The following is a 25,410-nucleotide window of genomic DNA, read 5'->3' as shown; positions in this document are numbered from 1 at the left end:
ACACACACTGGGAGAACGTGCAGACTCCACACAGACAGTGACCCAAGCTGGGAATCGAACCTGGGACCCTGGGGCTGTGAAGCAACTGTTCTACTGTGCGAAGTTCTGAGGAACAAAGGGACCTTGGCATGTTTGTAAGTAGATCTCTGAAGGTAGAAGGACAGGTTATAGGGTGGTGAAAAAAACATATGGGACACTCGCTTTTCTCAATCAGGCATAGATTACAAAAGCAGGGAGGTCATGTTGGAGCTGAATAGAACTTTGCTGAGGCCACAGCTGGAGAACGGTGTCAATTCTGGTCACCACATTATAGGAAGGATGTGGAGATGCCGGCGTTGGATTGGCATGGGCACAGTTATCAGGTGAAGGAGCTGCACTTTGCAAGCTAGTGATTCCAAACAAATCTTTTGGACTTTAACCTGGTGTTGTAAGACTTCTTATATTATAGGAAGGATGTGATTACACTAGAAGGGGTGCAGAGGAGTTTCACCAGGATGCTTCCTCGGATGCAACATTTAAGTTATGAAGAGAGGTCGGATAGGCTTGGGATGTTTTCGCTTGAGTAGAAAAGACTAAGGGGTGACCTGATTGACGTGTACAAGATTGAAGGGCATGAGGGCAGCACTGCAGTTTCACGGGGCCGAGGTCCCAGGTTCCATCCCGGCTCTGGGTTACTGTCCGTGTGGAGTTTGCACATTCTCCCCGTGTTTGCGTGGGTTTCGCCCCCACAACCCAAAGATGTGCAGGTTAGGTGGATTGGCCACGCTAAGTTGCCCCTTAATTGGAAAAAAATAATTGGGTACTCTAAATTTATTTTAAAAAAGATTGGACAGGGTGGATAGGGAGTAGCTGTTCCTCTTCGTTGAAAGGTCAGTTACGAGGGGACACAAGTTAGGGGGAATTTGAGGAAAAATGTTTTTGCCCAGAGGGTGGTGACGGTCTGGAATGCGCTGCCTGGGAGGGGGGTAGAGGCGGGTTGCCTCACATCCTTTATAAAGTACCTGGATCAGCACTTGGCGCGTCTTAACATTCACGGCTATGGGTCAAGTGCTGGCAAATGGGATTAGGTGGGCAGGTCAGATGTTTTTCATGTATCGGTGCAGTATCGATGGGCCAAAGGGCCTCTTCTGCACTGTATTATTCTGTGATTCTTTGCATCTTGCCTCCTTCCTAAAATGTGGTGCTCAGAATTGAACATAATTTTCCAGTTTGAGGATGAACCATTGTTTTATAAATGTTCCCCATAATGTCTTAAAAAGCCTACAATCCAAGCTGCCACACCACTTTTATTCCCCCTGCTTTGATTATGCTGGTACTTTATCAAATGTCTTTTTGCAAACGTTTTTAGGAAGTCTTTGTCCACAAAGCGGAATAATTGGAATTAGTTCTAGTTAATGGTGTAACTGAGCACTTTTACTGTACATTGAAACTAGGTGAGGAAGAGGCAATCTATATAAATGATCTGAAAGCAGGGATAGAGTGTAGCATTGCAAAATTTGTGGATGATACTAAAATAAGTGGGAAAGCAGGCAGTGAAGAAGAGGTAAAGATTTTACAGACGGATATCAATAGGCTAGGAGATTGGGGCAAAAGTTGGCAGATAGAGTTTAATGTGCATAAGTGTGAGGTTATCCATAGAGAGGCAAATTATTATCTTTTTTTATTTAAATAATTTTTATTAAGATTTTCACAAAATATAAACAACAAAACAATATTAACAGAATAACCATTGTAAAAACCCAAGAAGAACACCCACCCCCCCTACAAAAGCAACTACTAAATCGAAAACAAAAAAAAGCAACCAACAGAAAGGAAAGAGATAACACCCGCCACATCCCACAAACCCATGTACACACTTCTCCCTCCCCCCCAAACCCAACCCCCCCCCCCCCCCACCCCCTCCGGGTTGCTGCTGCCGGCAAATTATTATCTTAATGGAAAGCAGATTCAAACTGCGTCTGGGCAGAGGGATCTGGGTGTCTTTGTTCATGAATCGCAGAAAGTCGGTTTGCAGGTACAAGATGCAATTAAAAGACAAATGGAATGTTCGTGTTTATTGCAAAAGGACTGGAGTATTAAAGTAGAGAAGTATAGGGTGTAAGTGAGACCACATCTGGAGCATTGTGTCCAGTTTTGATCTCCTTATTTGAGGAAGGATGTGGTGACATTGGAGGAAGTTCAGAGGAGGTTCACCAGATTGATTCCGGGGATGAAAGGGTTGACGCACGAGAAGAGATTAAACAGTTTTGGCTCATACTCGCTGGAGTTTAGAAGGTAGAGATAGATCTGATCAAGGTATATAAAATATTAAAAGGGATTGATAAAGTCACTGTTGACCAAATGTTCCCCCCTGTGGGGCAATCTGGAACGAGAGGTCACAGATATAAGTTGAGAGGCGGTAGATTTAGAACTGAGATGAGGAGAAAAGTATTTCTCGCAGGGGGTGGTGAATTTGTGGAACTCGCTGTCCCATAGTGCGGTGGAAACTGAATCATTAAATGGTTTCAAGAAGGAGATAGATATATTTCTGATTTTAAAAAACAGGTTAAAGGGATATGGGGAACAGGTGGGGAGGTGGATTTGAGACCAGGAAAAGATCAGACATGATCTGATTGAATTGCGGAGCAGGCTCGAGGGGCTGAATTGCCGACTTCTGCTCCTAATTCCGATGTTCCTATTCTGCACAGTTTCTTGCTTAAGTTAGTTTTGAAATTGTTGCATTAATTGATGCGGCTTTAGCCTCTGTGGAGAAAGAACGGAGCTAATGGTTTAAGTCTGGATGGCTCTTTGTCAGGTCCAGTCTATATTGGATTGGAGTTTATTCTAGCTGGATGTTATTAGGTGGGAAGGTTGCTGTCTACCTCATTCAAATGCCTTGCCTTTAGAAGTTACCATTTGTACAGCCTCACTGATCTCTGGTAAACAATTTTTCTGATATGGCCATTTGCACCTCAATGTCTCTAGACACCCACTAATCTTGTTACTGAGCAAATTGCATCTCATTGTTCCTGTAGGTGCCTGTGAGCGTTGTTGCTTTTCTGTTAATTCATTTTCATCTTCTGTTTATTGTGAATCTTCCCACATTCCTGACAAATACGTTACTAGAAATACTTTAGAGGGAATTAAAATAAATATATGGAATCAAATGACAAATTATAATATGATAGTGAATTTGTTTTTTTGGTAAATGGTTTCCATTTGATCTCCCTCCCCACAGTGATCACTTGTCCTGTAAACAGTCACTACGAGAGCTGTATGTCTGTCTGCCAACCAGGCTGTGCCACCTTCAAAACCTATCGGGAGTGTAACCATTATTGTTTGGAGGGCTGCCAATGTAATGATGGCTTTTTGCTCAATGGCAGAGCATGTATCCTACCTCAGGATTGCGGATGTGTAGCAGATGATAAATACTACGAGGTATGTTGGGAAGGTCTTTTGAAACAGGACCTAAGCTTTGTAGACAGTGATTAAAATGATTTGCTAACCATTTTTTCCTCTAGCGAGATGTCCAGAAGAAGAGGCAGAACCTCATAATTAGAGAATGACCTCAGGAAATACTTTGCATAATGTATAATGGAAATCTGGAGCTCAGTCCCTCAAAAAGCTTTTGAAATCAGAATTCAATTGATAATCTGCAAATCTGAGATTAATATGTTATTGTTAGGTGAGGGTTTAAAGGGATACAGAAGCAAACAGTACCACAGTGTACACAGTGTATACAGTGTACTTTAGTATTACAGTGTATACAGTGTACACAGTCTACTTTAATGTCACAGTATATACAGTGTACTTTAGTGTCACAGTGTACACAGTGTCTATAGTGTACTTTAATGTCACAGTGTATACAGTGTACTTTAGTGTCACAGTGTACACAGTGTCTACCGTGTACTTTAATGTCACAGTGTATACAGTGTACTTTAGTGTCACAGTGTCTACAGTGTACTTTAGTGTCACAGTGTATACAGTGTACTTTAATGTCACAGTGTATACAGTGTACTTTAGTGTCACAGTGTACACAGTGTCTACAGTGTACTTTAATGTCACAGTGTACACAGTGTCTACAGTGTACTTTAATGTCACAGTGTATACAGTGTACTTTAGTGTCACAGTGTATACAGAGTACTTTAATGTCACAGTGTATACAGTGTACTTTAGTGTCACAGTGTCTACAGTGTACTTTAGTGTCACAGTGTCTACAGTGTACTTTAATGTCACAGTGTACACAGTGTACTTTAGTGTCACAGTGTCTACAGTGTACTTTAGTGTCACAGTGTACACAGTGTACTTTAATGTCACAGTGTACACAGTGTACTTTAGTGTCACAGTGTACACAGTGTCTACAATGTACTTTAATGTCACAGTGTATACAGTGTACTTTAGTGTCACAGTGTACACAGTGTCTACAGTGTACTTTAATGTCACAGTGTATACAGTGTACTTTAGTGTCACAGTGTCTACAGTGTACTTTAGTGTCACAGTGTATACAGTGTACTTTAATGTCACAGTGTACACAGTGTCTACAGTGTACTTTAATGTCACAGTGTATACAGTGTACTTTAGTGTCACAGTGTCTACAGTGTACTTTAGTGTCACAGTGTATACAGTGTACTTTAATGTCACAGTGTACACAGTGTACTTTAATGTCACAGTGTATACAGTGTACTTTAGTGTCACAGTGTCTACAGTGTACTTTAATGTCACAGTGTCTACAGTGTACTTTAGTGTCACAGTGTCTACAGTGTACTTTAATGTCACAGTGTATACAGTGTCTACAGTGTACTTTAGTGTCACAGTGTCTACAGTGTACTTTAGTGTCACAGTGTCTACAGTGTACTTTAGTGTCACAGTGTACACAGTGTACTTTAGTGTCACAGTGTCTACAGTGTACTTTAGTGTCACAGTGTCTACAGTGTACTTTAATGTCACAGTGTATACAGTGTACTTTAATGTCACAGTGTATACAGTGTACTTTAATGTCACAGTGTACACAGTGTCTACAGTGTACTTTAGTGTCACAGTGTACACAGTGTACTTTAATGTCACAGTGTACACAGTGTACTTTAATGTCACAGTGTATACAGTGTACTTTAATGTCACAGTGTACACAGTGTACTTTAATGTCACAGTGTATACAGTGTACTTTAATGTCACAGTGTATACAGTGTACTTTAGTGTCACAGTGTCTACAGTGTACTTTAGTGTCACAGTGTATACAGTGTACTTTAGTGTCACAGTGTACACAGTGTCTACAGTGTACTTTAGTGTCACAGTGTATACAGTGTACTTTAGTGTCACAGTGTCTACAGTGTACTTTAGTGTCACAGTGTACACAGTGTCTACAGTGTACTTTAGTGTCACAGTGTATACAGTGTACTTTAGTGTCACAGTGTACACAGTGTCTACAGTGTACTTTAGTGTCACAGTGTATACAGTGTACTTTAGTGTCACAGTGTACACAGTGTACTTTAGTGTCACAGTGTACACAGTGTCTACAGTGTACTTTAGTGTCACAGTGTCTACAGTGTACTTTAGTGTCACAGTGTACACAGTGTACTTTAGTGTCACAGTGTCTACAGTGTACTTTAGTGTCACAGTGTATACAGTGTACTTTAATGTCACAGTGTATACAGTGTACTTTAGTGTCACAGTGTACACAGTTTCTACAGTGTACTTTAATGTCACAGTGTATACAGTGTACTTTAATGTCACAGTGTACACAGTGTCTACAGTGTACTTTAGTGTCACAGTGTACACAGTGTACTTTAATGTCACAGTGTACACAGTGTACTTTAATGTCACAGTGTATACAGTGTACTTTAATGTCACAGTGTACACAGTGTACTTTAATGTCACAGTGTATACAGTGTACTTTAATGTCACAGTGTACACAGTGTACTTTAATGTCACAGTGTCTACAGTGTACTTTAGTGTCACAGTGTCTACAGTGTACTTTAGTGTCACAGTGTATACAGTGTACTTTAGTGTCACAGTGTATACAGTGTACTTTAGTGTCACAGTGTATACAGTGTACTTTAATGTCACAGTGTACTTTAGTGTCACAGTGTATACAGTGTACTTTAATGTCACAGTGTATACAGTGTACTTTAGTGTCACAGTGTCTACAGTGTACTTTAGTGTCACAGTGTACACAGTGTCTACAGTGTACTTTAATGTCACAGTGTACACAGTGTACTTTAGTGTCACAGTGTCTACAGTGTACTTTAGTGTCACAGTGTACACAGTGTACTTTAATGTCACAGTGTACACAGTGTACTTTAGTGTCACAGTGTACACAGTGTCTACAATGTACTTTAATGTCACAGTGTATACAGTGTACTTTAGTGTCACAGTGTACACAGTGTCTACAGTGTACTTTAGTGTCACAGTGTATACAGTGTACTTTAATGTCACAGTGTCTACAGTGTACTTTAGTGTCACAGTGTACACAGTGTCTACAGTGTACTTTAATGTCACAGTGTATACAGTGTACTTTAGTGTCACAGTGTCTACAGTGTACTTTAGTGTCACAGTGTCTACAGTGTACTTTAATGTCACAGTGTCTACAGTGTACTTTAATGTCACAGTGTCTACAGTGTACTTTAGTGTCACAGTGTATACAGTGTACTTTAGTGTCACAGTGTATACAGTGTACTTTAGTGTCACAGTGTATACAGTGTACTTTAATGTCACAGTGTACTTTAGTGTCACAGTGTATACAGTGTACTTTAATGTCACAGTGTACTTTAGTGTCACAGTGTATACAGTGTACTTTAGTGTCACAGTGTACACAGTGTACTTTAATGTCACAGTGTACACAGTGTACTTTAGTGTCACAGTGTACACAGTGTCTACAATGTACTTTAATGTCACAGTGTATACAGTGTCTACAGTGTACTTTAATGTCACAGTGTATACAGTGTACTTTAGTGTCACAGTGTCTACAGTGTACTTTAGTGTCACAGTGTATACAGTGTACTTTAATGTCACAGTGTCTACAGTGTACTTTAGTGTCACAGTGTACACAGTGTACTTTAATGTCACAGTGTCTACAGTGTACTTTAGTGTCACAGTGTACACAGTGTACTTTAATGTCACAGTGTACACAGTGTACTTTAGTGTCACAGTGTACACAGTGTATACAGTGTACTTTAGTGTCACAGTGTCTACAGTGTACTTTAGTGTCACAGTGTCTACAGTGTACTTTAGTGTCACAGTGTACACAGTGTCTACAGTGTACTTTAGTGTCACAGTGTCTACAGTGTACTTTAGTGTCACAGTGTATACAGTGTACTTTAATGTCACAGTGTATACAATGTACTTTAGTGTCACAGTGTACACAGTGTATACAGTGTACTTTAGTGTCACAGTGTCTACAGTGTACTTTAGTGTCACAGTGTACACAGTGTACTTTAATGTCACAGTGTATACAGTGTACTTTAGTGTCACAGTGTCTACAGTGTACTTTAGTGTCACAGTGTACACAGTGTATACAGTGTACTTTAGTGTCACAGTGTATACAGTGTACGTTAGTGTCACAGTGTATACTGAGGACCTCCTGCAGTGATGTTCTGGAGCTGAGATGATTGACCTCCAACCACCACAACCATCTCCCTTTGTGCCGGGTTTGACTCTAACCAGTGGAGAGTTTCCCCCCCTGATTCCCATTGGCTCCAGTTTAGCTAGAGGTCTATGATGCCAAACTTGGTCAAACCTGGGGGTTATTATTGACCAGAAACGGAACTGGACTAGCCATACACATTCTGTGGCTACAAGAGCAGACCAGAGGCTGGGAATTCTGTGGCAAGTAACCCATCTGCTAACTCCCCAAAGCTGTTCACTGTCTACAAGGGACAAGTCAGGAGCGCAATGGAATACTCTCCACTTGCCTGGATGAGAGCAGCTCCAACAACACTCAAGAAGCTCCACACCATCCAGGGCAAAGCAGCTGCTTAATTGGTACCCTTGGCTAGGGGCTGCCTTGATGTCAAAGGGCAGTCACTCTCACCTCACCTCTGGCATTCAGCTCTTTGTCCGTGTTTGAACCAAGGCTGTAATGAGGTCAGGAGCTGAGTGACCCTGGCGGAACCCAAACTGAGCATCCGTGAGCAGGTTATTGCTGAGGCAGTGCTGTTTGATAGCACTGTTGATGACTCCTTCCATCACTTTGCTGATCTTCGAGAGTAGACTGATCGGCTGTGTTAGATTTGTCCTGCTTTTATGTACAGGACACACCCAGAATCATTGATTCCCTACAGTACAGAAGGAGGCCATTCGACCATTTTAGTCTGCACCGATCCTCCGAATGAGCACTCTACCCATTTACATTCCCAGTCAATCCTGCCCTATCCCATAACCCAGAACCTGGACATTAAGGGGTAATTTATCATGGCCAATCCACCTAACCTGCACATCTTTGGACTGTGGGAGGAAACCGGAGCACCTGGAGGAAACCCACGCAGACACGGGGAGAGAGTGTAAACTCCACGCATACAGTCACCCGAGACCAGAATTGAACCCGGATCCCTGGCGCTGACCATGTTGTGTAGTTGCCAGTGCTGTCGCTGTACTGGAACAACTTGGCTAGGGGCGCAATTAATTCTGGAGCACAAGTCTTCAGTACTATTGCTTTGCAATGTGTGTGAATCAAATTGGCTGATGACTGGCATCTGTGATGCTGGTGAACTCCAGAAGAGGCCAAGATGAATAATCCACTCGGCATTTCTGGCTGAAGGTTGTTGCAAATGCGTCAGCCATAACTTATATATTGCACTGATATGCTAGGCTCCTCATCATTGAGGATGGGGATATTTGTGGAGCCTCCTCCTCCAATGGGTTGTTTAATTGTCCACCACCATTCACGGCTGGACGTGGCAGGACTGCAGAGCTTAGATCTGATCTGTTGGTTGTGGGATCGCTTGGCTCTGCCTTTTTAATAGTCCTTATAACTGGGACCTGTAAGGAGCTTCCCATTTAGCCATAGAACCCCTGCAGTGCAGCAGAACGTCATTTGGCCCATCGGGTCTGCACCGAGCCTCTTAAAGAGCATTCTACCCCACTCCCCTGCCCTAATACCGTAACCTCACCTAACCTCCACATCCTGGGCACTAAGGGGCAATTTTCTAACATTGCCAATCCACCTAACTTGCACATCTTTGGACTGTTTTTGAATACTAGAACTATTCTAAATTCAGTGCTTGTTCCTGAGTTGAGCTGTTTGTTGGTTTTACTGAAAATGTTTCTGTATTTTTCAGCCAGGGCAGTTTTTCTGGAACACGAACTGCTCCAAACACTGCCGCTGCATGGGGCGCAATATGGTCCAGTGTGACTCGCGACACTGCAAGAGCGAGGAGTCATGCTCACTCCGTCATGGAATCCGGGGGTGTTACAGTAATAAAGTCTCTTATTGCATTGCTGCTGGTGGCGGAATATTCCAGACTTTTGACGGGGCCTTTCTGCGATTTCCTGCTGCCTGTTCATTTGTCCTCTCCACAATCTGTCAGAAACTTCCAGACATCTCTTTCCAATTGATCGTAAATTTTGACAAATGGACCTTACCCAACATGACGCTGATTTCCCCGGTTTATCTTTATATCAACGAGGAACAGATTCTCATCTCGGGCAGGATCGTTCAGGTAAACGCTCCCCTTACCTCATTGTCAATTTATTCTCTCACCTGCGTATTCTCTCTGTCATTCAAACACTGACAGTTTTCATCCAATTCTTTCTTTAATGTTTGTTTCACACACACGTTCATTCAGATATTACTTTCAATTCTTTCACATTCATTTTCTCTAAATCTATTGCCTCTCTTTGATTTCCTCTCTTTATTTTTGCCCTTACTACTCTCTGAGTAAAGAAACTGCCTCTGACATCTGTCCTATATCTATCTCCCCTCAATTTAAAGCTATGTCCCCTCGTGCTGGACATCACCATCCGAGGAAAAAGGCTCTCACTGTCCACCCTATCTAATCCTCTGATCATTTTGTATGCCTCAATTAAGTCACCCCTTAACCTTCTTCTCTCTAACGAAAACAACCTCAAGTCCATCAGCCTTTCCTCATAAGATTTTCCCTCCATACCAGGCAACATCCTGGTAAATCTCCTCTGCACCCGTTCCAAAGCTTCCACGTCCTTCCTATAATGCGGCGACCAGAACTGTACGCAATACTCCAAATGCGGCCGCACCAGAGTTTTGTACAGCTGCAACATGACCTCATGGCTCCGAAACACAATCCCTCTTCCAATAAAAGCTAACACACCGTACACCTTCTTAACAACCCTCTCAACCTGGGTGGCAACTTTCAGGGATCTATTTACATGGACACCAAGATCTCTGCTCGTCCACACTACCAAGAATCTTACCATTAGCCCAGTACTCTGTCTTCCTGTTACTCCTTCCAAAATGAATCACCTCACACTTTTCTGCATTAAACTCCATTTGCCACCTCTCAGCCCAGCTCTGCAGCTTATCTATGTCCCTCTGTAACCTGCAACAACCTTCCGCACTGTCCACAACTGCGCTGACATTAGTGTCATCTGCATTACATGGTTAGATCTTGTTAACCTTATCACTAGTACCATAGTTAAAGTAAAGAACTCATGTAAATATTGTTGTAGTTACTCAATAAACCTTTTGTTACTACTGGAAGAGTTTGAATCGTCTTCATCCGGATTCAGAATACCTCATCACTAAACAAGGATTGAGTAGCACAGGTTACCGACCACATAGGTAACAAAACATGGTACCAGTGAGTGGCTTTAACAGAACTAGTTAGATAAGGTTAGAGAAAAAGAGAAGACTGGACATTTGACTGTGGAAGACTTTGCAGCAAATGGACGACTAACTATGGGACTCATTGGACCTCCAGGGCAGCTGGAAACAACCGGTAATTTAAGTTATGACTGGAAAAGATTTGAAAAGATATTCCAAATATTTATCGCAGCTAATGATTTAAGCTCGGTCTCTAACGCAACAAAAATAGCACTGCTACCCTCAATAGGAGGGCATGAAGCTAGAGAAATCTAGAACTGCTTTAATTACTTTGAAGGTGAAGACAACACCAAAATAGAAGTAATACTCAAAAAATTTGATGAACACTGTAAGAGTCCGTCTGGTGAGATACTGGAAAGATTTAACAATTGTCATAAATGCCAGAGAAACAGAGGGCCAATCCGCCAGTGGCAGAACTGTGTCTGATTATGTACTTTTCTTGGTAACTATTTGTTTGGTCACTATTTCTGGTGATCTGGTAAAAGTGGAGATTTCACCAATGGTACTTTCTAAAGGTTTGGCTCGATGGGTTTGCTTAAAATTTTTGCTCGATGAAATTTTCACAAAGTTGTTTGCAATGTCCCACATATAACGATTCCCAAAAACTGATTAACATTGTCCTATTTGCCAGGTGAATGGAACAACTGTCACGATTCCTGTTACCACAGGAATAACAAAGATCTCAACTGCTGAGGGATTCCTGATAATTGATACAGTTCAGGGTATTCAGATCCAATACAACTGGTTTAATTTGCTGTCGATCAGGATGGGGGAACGGCTACAGAACAAGGTGTGTGGTCTGTGTGGAAACTTTAATGGAAACCCCAATGATGATGACTTAAGTTCACGAGGAAAACCAGTAAAAACCATCCTGGAATTGGCAAAGAGCTGGAAAACAAATGGAATGCAAAACAGGTAAAGTTCTTAGTCCGTTTCATACATGTTTAGACCGGATCTGAATATCCGTGAACCCATTTTAACATTGGAGCTGCCACACTTTGCACTTGGAGTTCCAGTGCCAACTATTTAGATAAAACAGATGAAAATCTATTAAGTGAGAAACTGCTGCAGGTTTAGTGGTTTTGGAATATTAGGAATTTAAAACAAACACAATTACTAGGTACTGGGGAATTATCCGAATTCAAAGTTGACAAGTCACTTGTGTTGATGTCCCCATCCTCGGCTTTTTAAAAGAAGTGGCTGGCGAGGTGGTGGATGCAAAAGATGTAAATCTTCCAAAATACCCGAGATTCTGGAAAGGTCCCAGCAGATTGGAAAATTGCAATTGTAACAAATCTGCTCAAGAACGGAGTGAGACGGAAAGCAGGAAACTTAAGGATTGTTAGTCTAACATCTGTCATAAGGGAAATGTTAGACTCCAGAATTAAAGAGGTAGCAGCAGGGCATTAACATTTTTTAAAATGCAGTCAGCCAGAGTCAACATGGTTTTGTGAAAGGGCAATGCGGTGGTCTCTGCTCTCATCCATACCAGTTGCAAATATAAGGGTTTGTCTCCTCCCGTGCTACCTTCTAGATCCCCATTCCTGCCTCACTCATAGTCACACTCTCCTTTCCTTGACCATGGACTAAGTGTTGCTGAAACAAGAGACGTGCTTGTTTTGGGGCAGCAGGGTAGCATGGTGGTTAGCATAAATGCTTCACAGCTCCAGGGTCCCAGGTTCGATTCCCGGCTGGGTCACTGTCTGTGCGGAGTCTGCATGTCCTCCCCGTGTGTGCGTGGGTTTCCTCCGGGTGCTCCGGTTTCCTCCCACAGTCCAAAGATGTGCGGGTTAGGTGGATTGGCCATGCTAAATTGCCCGTAGTGTCCTAATAGTAAGGTTAAGGGGGGGAGTTGTTGGGTTACGGGTATAGGGTGGATACGTGGGTTTGAGTAGGGTGATCATTGCTCGGCACAACATCGAGGGCCGAAGGGCCTGTTCTGTGCTGTACTGTTCTATGTTCTATGCTGCTGAAGCTTTTTATCTTGCACTCATCCGGATAAACATAAGAAGGCCAAATTTCAAACTATTGCAACAATTTATACTACAAGAGAAAATGGTGCTGATTGGTTTGCAAGTTGAGTCTGATTGGCTGAATGCGATGAATGTAAGAAACTATCATATTTTATATTTTTTGCAGCAATGTTATTAAAACCTGGGTTAAGATGCATACAGACAGTATGACTGCGAGAGCAGTATTTAAGGTGCCAAAAAGTGAAGTTATCATCGATTTGTAGGTGAAGTGTTCTGCTAATAGAACTTGAGAACCATTTACTTGTTTATAGATAACTAGCTAATGGAATATTGTTTAGGTTTGAAGGACCTTGGGGTGTAGATTATTTAATGTGGTATTGTGTTTGGTTCTGGCTAAATAAGTCAAGGGACATCTTGGAAGAAGAGGCAAAAATGTCTCGTATTTTGGCTACAGATCCCATAGAATTTATAGTGCAGAAGGAGGCCATTCGGCCCATTGAGTCTGCCCTAGCCCTTGGAAAGAGCACCCTATTTAACCCCATACTTCCACTCTATCCCTGTAACCTAGTAACCCCACCTAGCCTTTTATTTTTTGGACACAAAGGGTAATTTAGCATGGCCTCTCCACTGTGGGAGGAAACCGGAGCACCCGGAGGAAATCCACACAGACTCGGGGAGAACGTGCAGACTCCGCACAGACAGTGGCCCAAGCCGGGAATCAAACCTGGGACCCTGGAGCTGTGAAGCAACAGTGCTAACCACTGTGCTACCCTGCTGCCTGTAGGGTTCGTAGATCCTAGAACTCTAATCTGAACAAAGGTGTTTCAGTTTGGGAAAGGTTCTCTCTCCAAAGATAACGCAGAGAAAAACAAGTAAAACCCTGGTTGTTAACTTTATTCCTGAGTGGTATTTAATAGATATTGGTTTGCTTAATTGGAATATTGTGACAGGTTTAAGAACCATAGAATCATAGAATTTACAGTGCAAAAGGAGGCCATTCACACCGTCCCTTGGAAAGAGCACCTTACATAAGCCCAGATCTCAAACCCATCCCCGTAACCCAGTAATCTCACCTAACATTACCTTTTTGGTCACTAAGGGCAATTTTAGCATGGCCAATCCACCTAACCTTCACATCTTTGGACTGTGGGAGGAAACCGGAGCACCCAGAGGAAACCCACGCACACACGGGGAGAACGTGCAGACTCCACACAGACAATGGCTCAAGCTGGGAATCGAACCTGGGACCCTGGAGCTATGAAGCAACTGTGCTAACCACTTTGCTACCGTGCCGCCCATAAGTCAAAGTTCCTTCTTTTACTTAAGAACTGTTATATATGTTTTGTTTTTTTAAAATAATTTTTATTGAAATTTTTTACAGAAAATATAACAACAAACAATAACAAGCAACAGTAGCACAACATAATAAGTATAACACCCCCAAGACCTTAGCAACGCATGTATCGCCCCCCCCCCCCCCCACTCCCCCAAACCCAGTAAACAACAAGAGAACTTAAAAATAAATTTAAATTAAATAAACATAGTCAACGCCCCCTCCCCCCTCCCCCCCCCCCTCCCCCCCCCCCGGGTTGCTGCTGCTGCTGACCTAGTTCCCTATCACTGAGCCAGAAAGTCGAGGAAAGGCTGCCACCGCCTAAAGAACCCTTGTACCGACCCCCGCAGGGCGAATTTGACCTTCTCCAGCTTAATGAATCCCGCCATGTCATTGATCCAGGCCTCCACGCTTGGGGGTCTCGCATCTTTCCATTGCAACAAGATCCTCCGCCGGGCTACCAGGGACGCAAAGGCCAGGACACCGGCCTCTTTCGCCTCCTGCACTCCCGGCTCCACTGCAACCCCAAACATCGCGAGTCCCCAGCCTGGCTTGACCCTGGATCCTACCACTCTCGACACCGTCCTCGCCACCCCCCTTCCAGAACTCCTCCAGTGCCGGGCATGCCCAGAACATATGGGCATGGTTCGCTGGACTCTCCGAACACCTGACACACCTGTCTTCACCCCCAAAGAACCTACTCATCCTTGTCCCAGTCATGTGGGCCCGGTGCAGCACCTTGAATTGAATGAGGCTAAGCCGCGCACATGAGGAGGAAGAATTAACCCTCTCCAGGGCATCAGCCCATGTCCCGTCTTCGATCTGTTCCCCCAGTTCCCCCTCCCACTTAGCTTTCAGCTCCTCTACTGACGCCTCCTCCACCTCCTGCATAACCTTGTAGATATCAGATATCTTCCCATCCCCGACCCAGACCCCCGAAAGCACCCTGTCACTCACCCCCCTCGCGGGAAGCAAAGGGAATCCCTCTACCTGCCGCCTAGCAAACGCCTTTACCTGCAGATACCTGAACATGTTCCCCGAGGGGAGCTCAAATTCTCCTCCAACTCCCCCAGGCTCACAAACCTCCCATCAATAAACAGGTCCCTCAGCTGTCTGATGCGCGCTCTGTGCCAACCCTGAAATCCCCCATCAATGTTCCCCAGGACGAACCTATGGTTCCCCCTTAGCGGAGCCTCCATCGAGCCCCCCACTTCCCCCCTATGTCGCCTCCACTGCCCCAAATCTTGAGGGTAGCCGCCACCACCGGACTCGTGGTATACCTCGTAGGAGGGAGCGGCCACGGTGCCGTTACCAGGGCCCCCAGGCTTGTATCTCCACAGGACGCCCTCTCCATCCGTTTCCATGCTACCCCCTCCCCCTCCATCACCCACTTGCGCACCATCGACACATTGGCCACCCAATAATACCCCGAGAGATTGGGTAGCGCCAGCCCCCCCCCATCTCTACCCTGCTCCAAGAAGACCCTCTTCACCCTCGGGGTCCCATGCGCCCAAACAAAGCTCATGATGCTGCTAGTCACCCTCCTAAAAAAGGCCCAAGGGATAAAGATGGGCCAACACTGAAAAAGGAACAAGAACCTCGGGAGCACCGTCACTTTGACAGACTGTACTCTACCCGCCAACGATAGCGGCACCATGTCCCACCTTTTAAATTCCTCCTCCATCTGCTCCACCAGCCTGGTAAAATTAAGCTTGTGAGAGTCCCCCAACTCCTGGCCACCTGCACCCCCAGGTACCTAAAACTCTTCACTGCCCTCCTGAAAGGGAGCCTCCCAATTCCCTCCTCCTGATCACCCGGGTGCACTACAAATACCTCGCCCTTGCCCAGATTCAGCTTGTAGCCCGAGAAGCCCCCAAACTCAGCCAACAGCTCCATCACCCCCGGCATTCCCCCCTCTGGGTCCGCCACATACAGCAGCAGGTCGTTCACATACAGCGATACCCGGTGTTCCTCCCCACCCCGCACCAGACCCCTCCACCTCCCCGACTCCCTCAACGCCAAAGCCAGAGGTTCAATCGCCAGTGCAAAAAACAAGGGGGACAGGGGGCACCCCTGCCTGGTCCCACGGTAGAGCCTGAAGTACTCCGATCTCCTTCCATTGGTAACTACACTCACCATCGGGGCCTCATAAAGCAACCTCACCCATTTGATGAACCCCTCCCCAAATCCAAACCGCTCCAGCACCTCCCACAGGTACCCCCACTCAACTCTATCAAACGCCTTCTCTGCATCCAGCGCCACCACTATCTCCGCCTCCCCCTCCACCGCCGGCATCATGATAACATTTAGCAATCTCCGCACATTCGTGATAAGCTGTCTTCCCTTAACAAATCCTGTCTGATTCTCATGTATCACCCCTGGCACACAGTCCTCTATCCTGGTGGCCAGGATCTTCGCCAGCAACTTAGCGTCCACATTGAGGAGCGAGATTGGCCTGTATGATCCACACTGCAAGGGGTCCTTATCCCGCTTCAGGATCAAAGAAATCAGCGCCCATGACATCGTCGGGGGCAAAGCCCCCCCCTCCCTTGCCTCATTGAAGACTCGCACCAACAGGGGGCCCACCAGGTCCGCATACTTTTTATAAAATTCCACCGGGAACCCGTCCGGCCCCGGGGCCTTACCTGACTGCATTTGACCAATCCCCCGACTAGCTCCTCAAACTCTATCGGCGCCCCCAGCCCCTCCACCAGCTCCTCCTGCACCTTTGGGAAACGTAGCCTGTTCATGAAGCTCTCCATCCCCCCCCCCCCCCCCCCCCCCCACCGGTGGCTCCGACCGGTACAGTTCCTCGTAGAAGTCCCTAAAGACCCCGTTCACCTCTGCCCCCTTCCGCACCACATTCCCACCCTTATCCGTTACTCCACCAATTTCCCTAGCCGCATCCCGCCTACGGAGCTGATGCGCCAACATCCTGCTCGCCTTCTCCCCACACTCATAAACCGCGCCTTGCGCCCTCCTCCACTCTGTCGCCGCCTTTCTGGTGGTCAGCAAGTCGAACTTGGCCTGCAAACTACGCCGTTCCCCCAACAGCCCCTCCTCCGGTGCCTCCGCGTACCTCCTATCCACATCTAGGAGCTCCCCCACCAGTCTCTCCCTCCTCTCCCTCCTTTCCCTATGGGCCCAGATGGAAATCAGCTCTCCCCGGATCACTGCCTTCAGAGCCTCCCAGACCATCCCCACCCGGATCTCCCCGTATCGTTGGCCTCAAGGTACCCCTCAATACTTCCCCGGACCCTCCTACACACCTCCTCATCAGCCAGCAACCCCACGTCCAGACGCCAGAGCGGGCGCTGGTCCCGCGCCTCCCCCATCTCCAGATCAACCCAATGTGGAGCATGGTCTGAAATCGCTATGGCCGAATACTCGGCATCCTCCACCCTCGGGATCAATCCCCTGCTCAGGACGAAAAAATTTATTCGGGAGTAAACCCTATGGACGTGAGAGAAAAAGGAATACTCCCACGCTCTCGGCCTCCCAAACGTCCAGGGATCCACTCCTCCCATCTGGTCCATGTATCTCCTCAGCACCTTGGCCGCCGCTGGCCTCCTACCCGTCCTTGAACTGGACCGGTCCAGTGTGGGATCCAGCACTGTGTTAAAGTCTCCCCCCATGATCAGGCCCCCTGCCTCCAGGTCCGGGATGCGGCCCAACAATCGCCTCATGAAGCCAGCATCATCCCAATTCGGGGCATATACGTTTACCAGCACCACCTTCTCTCCCTGCAACCTACCCTTCACCATAACAAACCTGCCCTCCTTGTCCGCCACCACCTCAGACGCCTCGAACGCCACCCTCTTCCCCACCAGAATCGCCACCCCCGGTTCTTCGCGTCTAATCCTGAGTGGAAAACCTGCCCCTTCCTCAGACGAACCTGGTCCGCCACCTTCAAGTGGGTCTCCTGGAGCATAGCCATGTCCGCCTTCAGCCCTTTCAAATGAGAAAATACTCGAGCCTGCTTAACCGGCCCATTCAGCCCCCTCACGTTCCAGGTAATCAGCCGGATCAGAGGGCACCCCGCCCCCCTCCCCCGCCGACTAGCCATAGCTCATTGACTGCTCGCCCCAGGCCAGCACACCCCGCCCGACCCGTTCCCCATGACAATAACGCCTCTCCTCCGGCCCCCATCGGCTCCTTCCTGGCCATTCCAGCAGCAACCCGGTATCCCCCCCCCCCCCCCCCCCCACAGAGGCTAGGACCCCTCCTAGCTGCGACGCACCCTCCATGGTACTTCCGTGAGTCAGCTGACTTCTGCTGACCCCGGCAACTCCCGCTAAAACCCGGCCCCTCCCGACATGGAGTCACCCCCCCCTCCTGCCACACCCCCTTGGCACCGCTTCAGCGCGGGAAAAAAACAGTAGAGGCCACGCCCCCATCGCCAGCTCCGCCCCCCCTGCCCCGCAGCGCGGGAGACCAGAGGAAAGCCCGCGCTTTCACACTGCCCCACCCCACCCTTCTGACGCAGCTCCCCAAATTCCAGCTCCACCCCATCCCCCAGCCCCGTACAGAAGAAAAAACAAGCCCCCAACATTCCCCACATAACACAAAACCATACCCGACAGAACCACCCGGAAACAGAGCAAGAACCAGCATAAAAAACACATGTCAAAATTACAAAAACAGCAACAGCAAAAACAGCAACGACCGTAGTGCACCGGACCCCGCAGCCCCCAGACCCTAGTTCGAGTCCAGCTTCTCCGCCTGTACAAAGGCCCACGCCTCCTCCGGGGACTCGAAGTAGTAGTGCCGGTCCTTATATGTCACCCACAGGCGCGCAGGCTGCAGCATTCCAAATTTGACCTGCTTAGCATGAAGCACTGCCTTCGTCCGGTTGAACCCGGCCCGCCGCTTAGCCACCTCCGCACTCCAGTCCTGGTAGATTCGCACTACTGAATTCTCCCACTTGCTGCTCCTCTCCTTCTTGGCCCAGCGCAGCACACACTCCCGGTCACTGAACCGATGGAACCGCACCAGCACCGCCCGCGGGGGTTCATTTGCCTTAGGCCTCCTGGCCAGCACTCTGTGCGCTCCCTCAAGCTCCAGGGGCAACTGGAAGGACCCCGCTCCCATCAACAAGCTCAGCATCGTGGTCACGTACGACGGGAGTCCAGCAACTCAGCCTTCAGCTCCGTAAAACAGCGCAGCAGAGCAGCTTGCTGCTCCTGCGCCCACTTCCACCAGTCCTCGGGTGCTCCGCCGGCTGCCATTCTGTCCTCCTTCCCCCGCTTTTCCTGGGGAGCTGCTGCAGCCTTTTCCTTTGCCCAACTCCGGGTACGCACCATAAATTTCGGGGAATGTTCCTCCAAACACCTTCCCCCACCGGGAATCGTCGAAACAGCGCCATTTGGGGCCCTAAAACAGGCCCGAAAGTCCTTTGATAGCGGGAGCTGCCGAACGTGCGGCTTAGCTCCCCATCACCGCAACCAGAAGCCCAAGAACTGTTATATATGTTAACTGTAAAGCTAATGTGTTATGAATCTGTCTAATTCTGAGTTTAAATTAGAGTTTGTTTTAACATAAAATATTCCCATTGGTCAGTGTTACTACGCCTGTGGGGCAGTAACGTTTCCTCACAATTTTACACACTGAAAGTAGTTGTGTTCGCAAATGTGAAGCGCTTAACCCCAGGGGTGACTACCCCTGAAACAAAATGACTGGATAACCTTCTTCCACACTGATGCATTGCAGGGTCGGAAGCTCCAGACTCCAGCTCATCAACTCTGAGCTGAAGTTCCTTAACTACAGATGTGGTTGCTCTGGATCACACAGGATCACACTGGTGTCCACCAGCTCCCACATGCTGCAGCTGCACTGGTGTCCACCAGCTCCCACATGCTGCAGCTGCACTGGTGTCCACCAGCTCCCACATGCTGCAGCTGCACTGGTGTCCACCAGCTCCCACATGCTGCAGCTGCACTGGTGTCCACCAGCTCCCACATGCTGCAGCTGCACTGGTGTCCACCAGCTCCCACATGCTGCAGCTGCACTGGTGTCCACCAGCTCCCACATGCTGCAGCTGCACTGGTGTCCACCAGCTCCCACATGCTGCAGCTGCACTGGTGTCCACCAGCTCCCACATGCTGCAGCTGCACTGGTGTCCACCAGCTCCCACATGCTGCAGCTGCACTGGTGTCCACCAGCTCCCACATGCTGCAGCTGCACTGGTGTCCACCAGCTCCCACATGCTGCAGCTGCACTGGTGTCCACCAGCTCCCACATGCTGCAGCTGCACTGGTGTCCACCAGCTCCCACATGCTGCAGCTGCACTGACCCATTGCAGGACCGGCCATCTCAATGGTATTTATTTAACAAATTAGAGTTTCACATTTTGAAATATCATTCAACAATTATTTGTCATTATACAGTAATAATTAGTTAAACAAGTTAAACTATAAAACAATGCAGTGTTGCATCTCCCAGACCCAACTTAAACTACAGTCTTTCAGAGAAAAACTGTAAAACCTACCAACCAATGTATAATTTCAACTAACTAATACCTCAGCTCTCGGCTCTCCGATCTCGCTGTCTCTCATTCCCTCTTTGGACTGCTTGAGATTTTGTAAAGGATCAGAACAGCACCTCTTCCCTCATTCCCCACAATTCCCTCAATGTCCAGATTCATGAGTGAGTGCTCTGGAGCAGAGGTACTCGATTACACTGGCATCCATGCTATTTCCTTGATGTGTCAGCATCCTACAAGTTAACTTTCTGTAATTTATTTATCTTAACATCCAAACCACTCAACAACTCTGACTAGTTTCTTACCTTATAAAAAATATTCTGTTTTTCCACTCTCCCTATCAAAGTGGATAATTTCACTTCATTTTCGACCTAGCTTTATATCATCAACAAACTTTGATGTATGATGTAAACTATTGCAATCGATTGTCGATAACTGAAATGTAAGGATTGATTCGACTTGTTCCCGACACTAGTTACATCCAATCAACCTGAAAGTTACCTGTTTAGCCTGACATTGTGTTTCGCATTTTTACCAATCCTCCATCCATCCTAATATATTACTCCCAATCCCAATCAATGTTAATCTTGTGTAATAATAGCTCAACCTCCCTGGTTCATCCAGGAATAAATTCTAACTAGTCCTCTTCTGTACAAAGTTATAGTTCTATTACGCAGTCTGCCATTGGCTCCGCACCACAGCACATTGTGGTTAGCACTGTTGCTTCACAGCGCCAAGATCCCAGGTTCGAATCCTGGCTTGGGACACTGTCTGTGCCGAGTCTACATGTTCTCCCTGCGTCTGTATGGGATTCCTCCGGATGCTCCGCTTTCCTCCCACAAGTCCCGAAAGATGTGCTAATTAGGTCAATTGGACATTCTGAATTCTCCCTCTGTGTACCTGAACAGGAGCCGGAATGTGGCAACTAGGGGATTTTCACAGTAACGTCATTGCAGTGTTAGTGTAAGCCTATTTGTGACACTAATAAAGATTATTATTATTGATATCAAAATTCTTATCTTCGTCTACAAATCTCTGTGGTTTTTCACACCATTCTATCCATACTGGCTTCTCCAGATCTCTCACAGCTGTTTTTACTATTCTGACACTCCCACCAGTATTAGTGATTAAGGTTTTATGAAGCAAATCCAATGTCTTATTTATTTTCTGAAGATACTGACAGACTCCTTCTATCCCACAGCTGTGATGAAGATCAATACACTGCATTATCACTCACCTGTGATAATCAGAACATTATTCAGCTACAGAATGAAGGAAGATGTTTGAAACTCACTGAAATGAAGGGTTTCTTCCAGCCCTGTTATGGATTCATCGACCCCATTCCGTTTTACAAATCCTGTGGATTGGATACTTGCTATTGGGATGAGAGATCTCAAATCTGCAGTTCACTGGCAGCGTATGGGGAAGCCTGTCGTTCCAGAGGGATCCTGAGCACTGAGTGGATTCGCCAGGAAAACTGCTGTAAGAAGCAGCTAGTAACAAATTGGAGCCCAGGCTTTGTGGTGGGGGTTTTTGATGTTCCCTGGAATGGGGTCGAGCTCCCGCTTGGGTCAGGGTACAGGCCTCTGAACAATCCTTGAGTTAAGATTCAGGATTGGCTCATTGAGCTGTCATTGGCTCATGTGGTGTTGATACTTCTGTAAAGTTTTATTCTTTCAAGAGAGTTGCTGGCAAAGTCACATTTATTGCCCATCCCTAATTGGCCTTGAGAAGGTGGAGGTGACCTGTACACGTTTGTTCTGGAATATCTGTAGCTTCCAGTACACACAATGTGCCGCAATGCGAGTTTGCCTGACCGGCTACATTGTTTCTCAGCGTAATTCTTAACTTTCTTAATAATAGATTCTAGCATTCCCAATAACTGAGTCCACTTGGCAACCAATCAGCACTTCACATACAGTATTAATTGTTGTTATTCTTGCAAAGTGTTCTGATGAGTGCAAGATTAAAAGTTTTGACATGTCTCTTTTCAGAAATAGCTGAATTGAAATCACGTCTTCCCACATCATTCTTTGAACCACATGTTGAACTCTCTAATATGTTGGAACCTATGTCTGTTGGTATGTAGTTTAGGGAACAATCCAGAGATTTGAGGTTCTTTGAAGTTCTGCTTTTTAATTTTCACCCAGTTCCTCAACATTTCTCAGTAGAACTCTTGGTTCAGCCGATGATGTTGGTTTCTATCTGTTCAATCCTCCCTTCACCTGCTCCAAGTTCCATCTTCAGCCTAGTTACAATTGCAGAGCTCAGTATGTATCCTGCAGGACCTAACACACCATGGTGCTATGGCCCAATCACCGCTGTAATCCTTGTTCTCATCCACACAGGTAGCAAGCACCTCAAACCTGTTGGTCAAAGTCAAGAACCAGGTTTCCTCCATCACCTCCTGCTGGATCCCCTAACCTGCCCGAATCAGTTACACCTTTCTATTCCTGATTATTGACCCACTCTCAAGTTCTAGGTAACGTGGTGTGACTACCTCCTCAAACAAAGTGTTCTGGAAACTCCCCCTCCCTAATGACCTACAATTGCTGCATTTCGGAACCGAGCTCAACAGTTCTGAGATGAAGATGCTGTAGCTGCAGATGTAATTGTCTAGTGATTGCAATGCTTTCCACAAACACCTACATGTTTATCATTGGATCTGTTTGGGTGTTTATCATTGGAGAATGTTTCTGGTGGTTGCTGAGTTGAAGGGTTAATCATTTGTGTCTGTTTGCTTTTAGCAGAATTGATTGATGACCCATGTGCCGGAGGCATTTGCACCAACTACAGTTTATGCCGACAGGGTAATGGAGATCTGTGTGGTTGTCCCAAGGAGCCAAGTCCAGACAGTGGTAAATGTGCAGAAACACTGGATACATAAACTAAACACCCAGCAGGTGAATTTCTTTGCCTGGATAGGAATGGTGTAGGAAAATTGAGCAAGGATGTTCAGGTAGGAGCTGTTTCCCTGAATTTCCTTGTGCTTCTGAAACCTTCCTTATCAACTGCCACATCTTCAACAGCCTCATTCACACCTGTGAGGATGAGCTGTGGAAGCGGTGAATTAGCTGGAATTTTCAGATTGGACCAATGCAGCTCGAGAACAGGTTAGAGCATCGAAGGACGGCCCCTTGTGTCCACGCCAGCTCTCTGCAGAGTTGGTGATGGAGCAACTTCATTTTGTGGTGTAATCTCAGCTGCTCAGACTTTATTGCAGATCTTCCCGTACCAGCCTCCCTGAACAGGCGCCGGAATGTGGCGACTAGGGGCTTTTCACAGTAACTTCATTTGAAACCTACTTGTGACAATAAGCGATTTTCATTTCATTTCCTTTCTAAAACTGGAAGGTCTTTGATTGGCTCTCCAGTTTCATTAATCCCCCTGCTGCCCTTAATTTAACAGTGAAACTGTCCTTATACAAATTAAAGGGGACCCTGGTCAAAAGGCCAAAGGCTGTCTGTCTGCCCCCTGTGGGCAGCTTCAGGATTCAGAAACACCGAATTCTGTTTCTTGCTCCAAAAGCCTAAATTCAGTGGGTAGCTCGGTGGCGCAGTGGTTAGCACTGCTGCCTCACAGCACCAAGGTCCCAGGTTCAATCCTGGCCCTGGGTTACTGTCCGTGTGGAGTTTGCACATTCTCCCCGTGTCTGCGTGGGTTTAGCCCCCACAACCCAAAGATGTGCAGGGTAGGTGGATTGGCCACGCAAAATTGCCCCTTAATTGGAAAAAAATAATTGGGTACTCTAAATTTATTTTTAAAAAAACCTAAATTCAACTCAAGGTCTCTTGAGTACAGATTTCTGCAGAGTTGAAAACGATCTGCTGGTCATCATCAATAACACGAATTGTCTATTCAGACCTTCTACCCAAAGCTTCAGCCGTGGCCTCAAATTAAGGAATAAAACTAACAGCTAAACTTCAGATCTTGGACCTTGTGTGTGGGGCGGGACCTACCATTAAAAATAAATGAGAATGTGGCTGATCCAGAAAGTCAAAACTGTTCATCCATTAGAAGCAAAATGTTGCATTTAATAATATAATATATAATCACTTATTGTCACAAGTAGGCTTCAATGAAGTTACTCTGAAAAGCCCCTAGTCGCCACATTCCGGCGCCTGTTCGGTAGGCTGGAAAGGGAATATCATGTTTTTAGGATTTTCACATGAAAGAATATTCTTGAAACAGTTTATTGATTCTTGGTAAAGGGCAACAAGGTCTCAAAAACACAAAATGGGGTAAATAACCAGAAAAACTCCGAGAAGTTAGTAGGAATTATCAGACACCAGAAAAACCTTCTGCTTTTGTGTGTAATCCTTAAAAATTATTTTTTCTTTGCGTGTTTTCATTTACGGGATGCTGGATAGGACAGCATTTATTGCCCATCCCTATTTGCCCTTCAGAAGGTGGTGGTGAGCTGCCTTCCTGAACCGCTGCAGTCCCTGACGTGTTGGTCCACCCACTGTGCTGTTAGGGAGGGAGTTCCAGGACATTGCCCCAGCGACAGTGAAGGAGCGGGGATATATTTCCAAGTCAGGGTGGTGAGTGACTTGGAGGGGAACCTCCAGGTGGTGGGGTTCCCAGGTATCTGCTGCCCTTGTCCTTCAGGATGGTAGTGGTCGTGGGTTTGGAAAGTGCTGCCGAAGGAGCCTTGGTGAGTTCATAGATCATAGAATTTACAGTGCAGAAGGAGGGCATTCAGCCCATCGAGTCTGCACCGACTCTTGGAAAGAGCACCCTACCCAAGGTTAACACCTCCACCCTATCCCCATAACCCAGTAACCCCACCCAACACTAAGGGTAATTTTGGACACTAAGGGCAATTTAGCATGGCCAATCCACCTAGCCT

The 25,410-nt window shown here is 46.4% G+C and overlaps 1 protein-coding gene across 1 annotated transcript in view; it reads left to right on the top strand.

Moving 5' to 3' along the window:
• Nucleotides 1–25,410, top strand: part of tecta (tectorin alpha) — a 99,793-nt gene that overhangs the window by 62,177 nt on the left and 12,206 nt on the right. Inside the window, exons 12-16 of the mRNA XM_038779528.1 lie at nucleotides 3,218–3,417; nucleotides 9,252–9,632; nucleotides 11,403–11,686; nucleotides 21,760–22,040; nucleotides 23,306–23,416. Of these exons, the coding sequence (XP_038635456.1) occupies nucleotides 3,218–3,417; nucleotides 9,252–9,632; nucleotides 11,403–11,686; nucleotides 21,760–22,040; nucleotides 23,306–23,416 (1,257 nt within the window). The remainder of the gene's footprint in view (nucleotides 1–3,217; nucleotides 3,418–9,251; nucleotides 9,633–11,402; nucleotides 11,687–21,759; nucleotides 22,041–23,305; nucleotides 23,417–25,410) is intronic.

Source organism: Scyliorhinus canicula, chromosome 19 (assembly GCF_902713615.1).
Source record: "Scyliorhinus canicula chromosome 19, sScyCan1.1, whole genome shotgun sequence".
Classification (NCBI taxonomy): Eukaryota; Metazoa; Chordata; class Chondrichthyes; order Carcharhiniformes; family Scyliorhinidae; genus Scyliorhinus; species Scyliorhinus canicula.
The sequence above is the reverse complement of the archived record's forward strand: the minus strand, read 5'-3'. Positions and strand labels throughout refer to the sequence as shown.